This window comes from Lemur catta, chromosome 12 (assembly GCF_020740605.2).
Source record: "Lemur catta isolate mLemCat1 chromosome 12, mLemCat1.pri, whole genome shotgun sequence".
Taxonomy (NCBI): domain Eukaryota; kingdom Metazoa; phylum Chordata; class Mammalia; order Primates; family Lemuridae; genus Lemur; species Lemur catta.
In genome coordinates this window covers 11629083-11639415 of record NC_059139.1, presented here as the reverse complement: position 1 = coordinate 11639415, position 10333 = coordinate 11629083, and the positions used below count along the sequence as shown (strand labels likewise).

At 41.7% G+C, this 10333-nt stretch overlaps 1 protein-coding gene across 1 annotated transcript; it reads left to right on the top strand.

Moving 5' to 3' along the window:
- Nucleotides 1-1327: 1327 nt before the first annotated feature.
- LOC123648135 (histone H3.3 type 2-like) lies at nucleotides 1328-1938 on the top strand. The gene is made up of 2 exons (XM_045565867.1): nucleotides 1328-1359; nucleotides 1446-1938. The coding sequence occupies exons 1-2, from the start codon at nucleotides 1328-1330 to the stop codon at nucleotides 1936-1938; spliced, it is 525 nt and encodes a 174-aa protein (XP_045421823.1).
- The last annotated feature ends 8395 nt before the right edge of the window (nucleotides 1939-10333 follow it).

Below are 10333 nucleotides of genomic sequence, written 5' to 3'. Positions count from 1 at the left end.
TCTTATTTTTAACAATTTCTCTATATTCACTGTCTCTGTAGACATGTTCAATTATCCTTCTAGAGTTTTATTTATCAAAAATCTAAACCATCCCTGACATGGAATATATATTAAAAATAATAGCTGCAACCTCCAAAGTACTCAAAGCTAATGCCATGGGATTTAGCCCATAAAAATATATTCTTTTCCATCAAATCATTATTATTAAAAGGCATAATAAATATACATACAAAAAGTAATGGTATTTACTTATTTTGTGACTACAGATATCATGGAATTTCTTGTTCTGTTCATGGTACATGCATTGCATGGGTGGGCATTGCTTTCTGCTACAAGTATCAGAAATGTCTATTAACAATGGATTGAGACAAGTTTGTTTTTTTGTTTTTCATGAAGCCAGAATTGTGAAGGTAACAGCTGTAACCTTGATTCAGCAGCTCCTTGAGGTCAGAAATGGCTTCTCTGGGCCTATGGCATTTCCATCCTGGGCAATGATATTAACAGGATGGGTCAACCCAGGCATAACATCCAAGTTCAAAATGGAAAAGGAGCCAGGGGGAGTGTCAGTGACAGTCACATCTGATCATTTTACCAGGAAAGTTTCAGCTTTCTCATGATGTTACCAGCAGATTTCCACGTGTCACTTTTGGAAGAAGAAATGTTACAGGACCAGCCCTGGGAGTGAAAACTCGGCAAGATGAGTGACTACTTTAGCTTCCATATTCTGTTTCCCACCCACGTTCACCATTACAGCACCAGATAGACAACGCATCATCAGTCGGAATTTGACGCTTAAGACATTTGTCTTCAGTGCATCTGTAAAAATGTCTTATTTCTACCCTGACCGTTTCCATTATTACCATGAACTTTCAGAATCTCTGTGGCAGGCAGAATTCTAGGTGACCCACCTACCATCCCTCCCGTGATGCCTACTCCAGATGTCTGCCCCTCCCTTGTGGGTGGGCAGACCCCAGGAACCTGATGGGCTTTCGCAGACCTGATTAGGTTACAAATCTGTGAACCAGTAAGCATACTGGGAGGTAACCGGCTGGGTTTAATCCCATCCTCTGAGCCCTTTATAAGCGACTGAACCTCCCCGGGATCACAGAACATCTCCAGACCAACAGCCAGGAAGGACGGGCTGGCCTGGGTCTCACAACCCTTCGTTCTCCAGCTTGGCCACCAACCTGAGTCAGCTTGTGACCAGTCCCTTCCCTAGTCAAGGCAACCTCCACGCAGCGAGGCTCACCCTGAACGTCCCCGATGCAGGGGAGACGGTCCTGCAGGGTCAAAGTGACTCTCGGCAGAGGCGGCGGTCACCTGGAGCATGGGGACCTCTGAGCCGCAGACTGTGAGCTGGTAAGTCTGGGTAGGGTGTGAGGAGGCCCGTTGTGGGGGAATGTCTTCTACATGGATGGCCACTAACAGACCGAATTGTGTCACAGCCGCGCCGCGCTCGTCCTCCGACGCCAGCGCCATCTCCAGCGCGCCCTGCTCGGCCGGGGAGAAGGAGCCACGGCGCGGACCGAGCAGACCGCGCGCGCCACCGCCGCCGCCGCCGCCGGGGGCACAGCGCCCAGGAAGCCGCCGGCCGCCCGGGCCTCCTGCAAGAGGGCGCCCCCTCTGGGCGGGATGAAGAAGCCCCACCGCCACAGGCCGGGCACCGTGGCGCTCCGCGAAACCCGAAAGTTCCAAAAATCCGCGGAGCTTCTCATTCGCAAGCGGCCCTTCCAGCGCCTGGTGCGGGGAATCGCCCGGGCCGTCCGCGCAGACCTGCGCGTCCAGAGCGCCGCTGCGGGCGCTGTGCAGGAGGCCGGCGAGGCCTACCTGGCTGGGCTTTTTGAGGACACCAAACGGTGCTGTCTCCACGCCAAGCGTGTCACCGTCATGCCTAAAGACATGCAGCTGGCGCGCCACATTCGCGGGGAGAGTGCTTAAGATTTTATGTGCATAAAAACATCTCACTCTCAAAAGTGTTTTTTTTTTCTCCTTTACCTGTTATTGGTAGTTCTGAATCGTTAGATGTTTTGTTTTGTTTCCACGGGGTCCAAAGTTACCTAAGCCTAGGATTTGGCTGGGAAATTAAGGGACAGAAATTAGGTCCTGGCAGTTTTTCTGGTTTTTTCCCTTTTTCTATGTGAACTTTTAATATAGTTTAAGGGATGTAAAGTATTTATGCAGGGTCCAAATGTCTCAGAACAAATTTCAGCAGTTCAACTTCATAACTACTGTAAATAAATCTGTTCATTTCTTTTTTTGGACAATACTAGCACTTGTACTTTTAAAACCAAATAAATTTCTTACTGATGGCGACTAAGTGGTGTTTGTGCATTGTATCAAACAGTAGATTGCATTCATGCATTTGAGTTACCCTACATGCAATCCATGCTTCCAATGTTCTCAGTTTGCTATTAAAATATATTAAGCTATATTTAAAAACTATATTCTCAATCCACAAGTTACTTCATTAAAACTGTGTATGTGTATGTGGACGGGGGAGAAAGGGTGCTATGCCCAGTTGCTGCTAAACAGCACAAACCTAGTTGCAAGGGTGACCTTAAAACCTTTCAAAGGTTCACATTGTAGATCCATAATCAGACCACTAGGGTCCAGGGTCCACAGTGCAGCCACGGACCAGGTCTACGCACCACCCATGGACACGGGTGGGCAGACAAATGTGTCTTGTGAGACACCCACTTGACTCGGGCCTGGGACCACCAACAAGGGTGGAATCCTAAAGACCCAGATAGGAACTTGGAAGAACCTACAGATCAAGGAGAGCCCTGCAGACAAAGGATGGAAAATATTAATAGATAACCAAACAAAAGAAAGAGATGAGGCAGATCCTGGATGCAAAGGAGGTTCAGAAAATGACATTCCTGCTTGAGGCATGTTTCTGTGTCTTCCTAGTTGTAAGAAGAAACGTGCATGGCCCTTGAGCCTTCTGTGGGGCAGGGAGCTGCTGTCAGAGACAGAAACCCCTTCTGAGAGACTCTGATGGTTTCACACTGAAGCCTGAAGTTGCCATGACTCAGGACTTTGCTTATATTTGGGTTTAATTCTCCAGTCATTCTCAGGTGATAGTTCATCTTTGCTGTTAAGTTAGGGGAAATACAAGCATTATTGATGAGATTATGGCCTTCTCACACATACAACTACTTTGGTGAAAATGCAATGAAATTAACAGCCTTTAAATTTCCCAATACTTTTCCAGTAAAACAGCTAAACATGGTATGTCCAGGTGAAATAGTAACAGGTATAATTCAGCCTTTTCTGTATTCTTTTAGAAATTGAGGAAGTTCAACTAGCAACTAAGCAAACACACTCTTTCAATTTAAGTGGTTTCATTTTTTTTTAACTAAGTTGCAGGAGGTCCTAATGAGTTGGCAGTTCACAGGTCATTACAAGTAATTTTTGAAAGTAAATCTCTGTACTTTTGGGAGTATGATTCAGAAGAAATTTGAATAATTGAGTGGCCATGTTTTGACAAAACAAGAGTTTTCAGCTCTTACATCTTTAAAAACAAACTAATAAAAACAATGGGCCGGGCGTGGTGGCTCACGCCTGTAATCCTAGCACTCTGGGAGGCCGAGGTGGGCAGATTGTTTGAGCTCAGGAGTTCGAGACCAGCCTGAGCAAGAGCGAGACCCCGTCTCCACTAAAAATAGAAAGAAATTATATGGACAACTAAGAATATATACAGAAAAAAATTAACTGGGCATGGTGGCGCATGCCTGTAAGTCCCATCTACTCGGGAGGCTGAGGCAGAAGGTTGCTTGAGCCTGGGAATTTGAGGTTGCTGTGAGTTAGGCTGATGCCACGGCACTCTAGCCTGGGCAACAGAGTGAAACTCTGTCTCAAAAAAAAAAAAAAAGTTAAAAAAAAAAACAATGAAAAACATAACATGGAATCTTATCTCTCATTTTAGCCTAAAGTGGCATGCTTTCTTGGATATGTGACATACTAAGTAAGAAAAAAACAACCTTATCTATCTTATTAATAGGTTTACAACAAAATATTACTTAAAAAGACTACTAGACGTGTCTTGATATTCCTGGACTTGGCGCTAACTTGAAATTTTATGACTCTTCTCTCCAATATTCAGGTTACTTAGGAAACTGTTATATAGGATTGGACTTGGTTCATTTTGTGAGAGCCTTGCCCCCTTCTGCACTGTACATGAAGACTTTGCACTCTGCTGTGTACCCTCTTCTGTAGAAAACATAAATGCATCAGTTTATCGTTTAAACTTGTCTAGTTTGGGTACAACTTTTTGTTTAGTTGCCACTGATCTTTGTACTTTTGAAGATAAGACCCTAGATAATATGTCCTTGGGAATAGTGGAAGTACATTGCTTAAACTTGAGCACATGCTCACTGCCCTTTGGGGGAAAGGTGTGCAGGGAGGATGTCAAGCTTATCCAAGAGTGATACTGAACTATTGAAAACAGCAGTCAAGTGCTGTCTCTTTATTTGTTAGGCATTCTGTCACCTGAATAGCACCAACCAGAGACCACATTTTCCTATAAGTATCCAAACATGTATCATGACATAGACTTTAAGAATGGTAATGAAGCTCCAGGGGAAATACATTATTAATAGCATATGATATAACCATCTATGAAAGCTATCAAAGATTTCTCCTGGAAAGGTACCAGTTTCTATAGATTCCCTTTTCAAGAACTGTGGCTGTATGATATCACATATTGAGAGGGTTTAGAATGTGTAAAGATTCTGAACCTTCTCAGCTAATCTGTTTTTCCCCTCTGTGAAAACCATGCCGTGGCCCTGCTCCCAAGCTGACCTCTGAGACCTTGATGGGAACCTGCTTCTGTCCTCAGTGGTTCAGGTTTACTCAGACCCCACTGAAACCACTGAGTTCTGCGGAGGGCCAGAAACCTTCTGAGCTGCCTGTCCAGTCACCACTGTCACTGCTCTCTGCAGATGCTGATCTCAGCCCTTCTGAGAGCCTATAATGGTTTCACACTGAAGCCTGAAGTTGCTATGGGCTGCCTGGGTCAGGTTCTCTTTTCCTCCAGTATTCAGAGAGCCACAGACATGCCACGGCTTCCAGAACACAATTTCTGCGATTCCCCACTGCACCTGCTAAAGAAATGAGCTAAGAGTAATATAAAGATCGGGAGATATTAAGTCCCTTTATGAGGCTCAGAATCTTATTTCTTTTAATTACTCAATCACTTTAATTCCTGAGAGAGCCGTCCCACCTGGTATAACTTGTTATTACTCCTTTACGTAGGAAGTTGGTAAAATAAAACGGGAGTTAAACAATGTCAGACTGTGGTGGTGTGACATAGCATTTGCCCATTCTCAGTGTAGTTCAGAAACTTCTGTAATACTCACTTGAACAATAATAGAATCAACGTATGGTAAGTCCTATTTTATGAGCAAAACCTGAGTGTAAGAAGAAATAAAACAACATTTTGTGTGGGGGTATGTTTGGCTTCAGGAAGAAAAACTGGGTTATTCTCCACTCAACTTGAGAGCTGAACTGTGAGGGGTTTAGAGCCTTTCTGCCTGTACCCTGTGATTTAGGCGGCACACGGCAAAGGTAAACAGGCTGAAATAGCACTATGGATATCTGCAAGCTGAGCTGTCAATGTTCAGAGTGATGTGATAATGAACATCAACTCTTTATTATTTAAAAAAAGCACTTTTTTCTATAATAAAAGTAGAGTCTACACAAGTAAAGTATATGTAATAACTTCATGATTCTTAATGAACCTACTTTGCCCCATATTTTAATAATTTGTTTTCCTATTTTGCTGTGCTCAGGTTTGATTTTCTGAATGTATCCTCAGTTGAATGAAAAAAATTTAGGAACACTCTAAAATAACGACTTGAAATAAATTTCGGAGCCTATGGAAAAACTGGAACTATCACAGAGTATAGCAAACGTGAACTATCAATAGGCTCTCTCTGTCTGCATCTTTTAAACTGCACAGATGATCATTACAAATGGCTGTTTGCAGAAAGGTGGCTTTTGGGATCCCGTTTTTCTCACTCTAGTCTTTTATGAGGCTCAGAAACTATGTTACCATTCTAATACTGTAAAAGATCACTCACCGACATAAAACCCAATTGGCAGGTATATAAAAACAGTCACTTTAGAAGAAAAAATGCTTTGTAATTTTATTTTTATTTTTACAGGTTGGAAAATAATTTAGATGACTCACAAAAATGCATAGGAGAATATAAAATATGTACAAGAATAACAATTCCAGTGCCCTTGCTCAGTACATGGCCTTGAGGATAAATATCACAAGGGAAGTTTCTAGATGCCTCACCTGCTTAAACCCAGATGTATTAATAGCATAAAACTTAAGACACAGCAACCACAGGTTTCAATGTGAAAACATCATAGTCTCTTGGAAGAGGTTTCTCTGTGTGAAAGCAGCTCCCTGCCCATAGGATCCTCAAGGCTCGTGGACCTTTCGTCTGCTAAGTAGGAAGAAACAGGAATATGGCTGAATGTGCCCTAAAAGGGTCAAATTTTTAGTCAAAGTGATTCTAAAACAGGCTGCTGCCTACATCTAGGTGAAGCCAATGTCAGGGTTTGAGAAAGATGTCAGAGTGGTGGGTAGATCCAGGGTGGACTGAGATATAGAAGTTCCAGGGCACACAGTGTGGGAAGACCAGAACCAGTACTTCCCCCTGCATGATCCGATCTTTCTATGCAGGCTTGCACCTAGAAGAACACTTTTTTTGTACCTGGTGTTGGGGAAGTGGCTCTTGGACTTAAACATCCACACAGCCTCCCTCAAATGATGGGTTGCAGTGGGGGAGTTTCTCCCCACGTCTCCAACACATCCAAGGCTGCTTCCACCACCTCCCCGACCAAGACTGTGGCCATGTTTTTGGTGATGGACTGTATCAGACTTCTAATGGGTGCCTCCAGGAAAGCTGACCAGCAACACAGATCATAGCTGACCAGCTGTCCCTCAGACAAGGATGACAGCAGGATCATCATCTTCCAAATTTCCTCTGCATCCACAGTTGGCCTCTTCTCTTTCTTTCTCCTCTCGTAAGTATTTTCAGTCTTTTGTCTGCAGGAGGATGTGTCTTTCCTATCAACTGCTGTTAAGTTTGAGACATCCTGACTCCTGAGCTCTACTTTCTGATCTGCAGGTTCTTCCAATTTTCCATCTGGGTCCTCAAGGATTCCATTGGTGGTGGTGGCCATCTTGCCAGCCACACCTGTCTGCCTACCTGTTTGTGCTGGTGAGGTGCAAGTCTGGTGCATGGCAGCACTGCAGAGACGGGAGCTTGGGCTGGGATAGTTTGGTAACAGATCTACCATGAGAATGTTTGAAAGATTTTAGCTGTCACACTGGCTGCTGAGGTTGTGCACACCATAATTTAGCAACAACTGGACACAGCTCCCTCTCCCCCCTCCCACACACAAACACACACACAGTTTTCTGCCTTCCACAATATGAAGAAACTTGTGGATAGAGAGTATATTCATTTTAGATCGATGTAGAAGACATTCCCACACATGGAACGTCTTCAAACCCAACCCCAGACTTACCAGCTCACAGGTCCACAGCTCAGAGGTCTGCTGCTTGGAGTGACCGACCGCCTCCTCCACTCTCAATCATACCAGGGACATTTAAAGGTTTCAGCTGCCTGGAGGTTGCCTCAACTAGGCAGGGATCTGGAGGCAAGCTGATTCTGATTGGTGGCCAAATTGGATGCCTAAGGGTTGTGAGAACAAGGCCCACCTGTCTTTTCTGGTTTTGGTCTGGGGATGCTGTCAGCTGCACTTAGGTCTGAGAAGTGGGGTTCCCCTGGTCTATGCTGCCAACAGTGGGGAATCTCCCTCCCAGGCCATCTCTTCCTGGCTGGGCAATGTCTATGACCTCAAGGAAGTTCAGTCCCTTATGCAAAGCTCAGATGATCGGATCAGACCCATCCAGTTAACTTCCATTGGATTTACTGGTTTGCATGATTGCTGACCTAATCAGCGACTTGAAATCCGATAAAATTCCATGAGTTTCACCCATACATCGGGAGGGGCAGATACAAGGTTTGTCTCTCCGGGAGGGAAAATGTGTATGACATTTCAGAATTCTGTCTGCCTCAGAGATTCTGAAAGTTTACATTTCATGATAATAAGAGAAAATTTCACAGTAAAAATGAGACATTTTATAAAGTTGCATATTAGAAAACTTAAATGTCTGCCAAAAACCACAAATGGTAAGTGCTTTATCAGGTACTCTGAGTATGAACTGGGGTGGTGAGGGGAACATGGAAATATTTATTTCAGTTTTTACCATGTATGTATACATCTGTTGCAGAGAAGCTCAAAAAAGAGATCAATAAAATTATTTCAAGTATAAAAATATATATCACATTTGGAAAAAATTATGTTGGAGAAAAGGCATAAAAAGTAGGTCAGAAGATAAAGTAGACACAAAAATATCTGATTTTAAAGAGCTTTTTCTGTATTTACAAATATTTGGTAGTAGATATGAAATTACTATGTTGTTGGAATTACATTGAAGATATTTAAAAGAATGGTATAACTATTTTATTTTTAAATAACAAAATTTATAATATGCTAAGCATCCTTTGCAAGAATTTAGACTTGTAATGAAAACCTTTAAATCTACATATGTGAAGGATATAAAAATTTTTTAATTCTTAAGGATTGAAGACCATTGCCCTCCACACTTTATGCCATTAATTATTAAACTGAGACTTATTCAACTTTGCAGTTTAATCAATTAGTATAAATATTAAATTTAGAATGAGTCAAATACTAAGCAACTTGCCTTCTGGGCATTTCTTCCCTAATTTTGATTTTACTTATGCAAAATCAAAGATCCTAAAAGAACCTAAGAATGTGGCAGCACCTCTCTGCATATGCAAATGTAGGTCTGTACTTGAATCAAATAACTGAAGCTTTATTTTAATGGGTCTTCTTTTTTTATTGTATTGGCCTCTAATTAACATTGCATTAAGTATTAAAGAACCTAGATTTTAATATTTCAAAGTGAAAATTGGTCAGTGTTTGATAAGGGCTTCTTTGACTTGCCTTCTGGTATTTTAGTAAATGCCGCATACAATAGCAAGAGCTAGGACTCATGTGACAATTATATTTAACAAAATTTCATTTAATATTGAAATTACTGAATATTTTATTTGCTATAAAATTAAGGATAATGTAATTACTCGAATTGCTGGAATTGGGGGAATAGGATTAACACTGAGAATAATAGTGTGATAGTCTTCAAAATCTATAGCTTAAAATCAAATTTTTAATACTCAGAATATTCAATGTCCTGAAGATTTATCAGGCTTTGATACTATATAAACAATTTTACTTAACAAACATGAGGGGGAACAGATTTTTTACAAGACCACCTGTGAAATTCATACATAATCCAAAACCTTCACTTCCCTTTCTCCAGCAAGACATATTTACTATTCTCCATGCAAGAAATGCAGGCTCACACAGGGCCTTCCTATCTCAGCATTTACTATCATTAGAGGCATGATCGGCAGATTATAAGCAGAAACTGCAAGTCAAAGGATAAGAAACACCCATAAATTGAAAATTAACCCCAGAAATAAAACAAACACAGATACATAAGCTTTTGATAGAAATCAATTATAGTATACACTTCTCTCTCACTATACTCTAAGGAAAGACTGGATTTGTCTAAGTTTGTTATATTCCTAATTTTTCTCTAAAATCTATGGTTTTTTTTTTACTTCCAGGCTAGAGAAAGGCCTAAATTAATTATTTCTAAAATGAAGTGAGGATGAGGAGGATATACCCAAGGAAGTGCACAAGAAAAGGCATAAAGAAAAAATATTGATATTTCTATTCATTTTTATTTAAAAAGATGGAATTAAAAAGTTAATTAATATTTAATATACAAAATGACTATTGGCCAGGCGTGATGGCTCACGCCTGTAATCCTAGCACTCTGGGAGGCCGAGGCAGGAGGATCGCTTGAGGTCAGGAGTTTGAGACCAGCCTGAGCAAGAGCGAGACCCCGTCTCTACTAAAAATAGAAAGAAATTATATGGACAGCTAAAAATATATATACAGAAAAATTAGCCAGGCATGGTGGCACATGCCTGTAGTCCCAGCTACTCGGGAGGCTGAGGCAGAAGGATCTCTTGAGCCCAGGAGTTTGAGGTTGCTGTGAGCAAGGCTGATGCCATGGCACTCTAGCCCAGGCAACAGAGGGAGACTCTGTCTCAAAAAAAAAAAAAAAAAAATGACTATAGGACATGAATAAAGCTTATAAATAACAAGATACATGTTGCCTTATTCAAAAATATTTTACTGATAAGATACA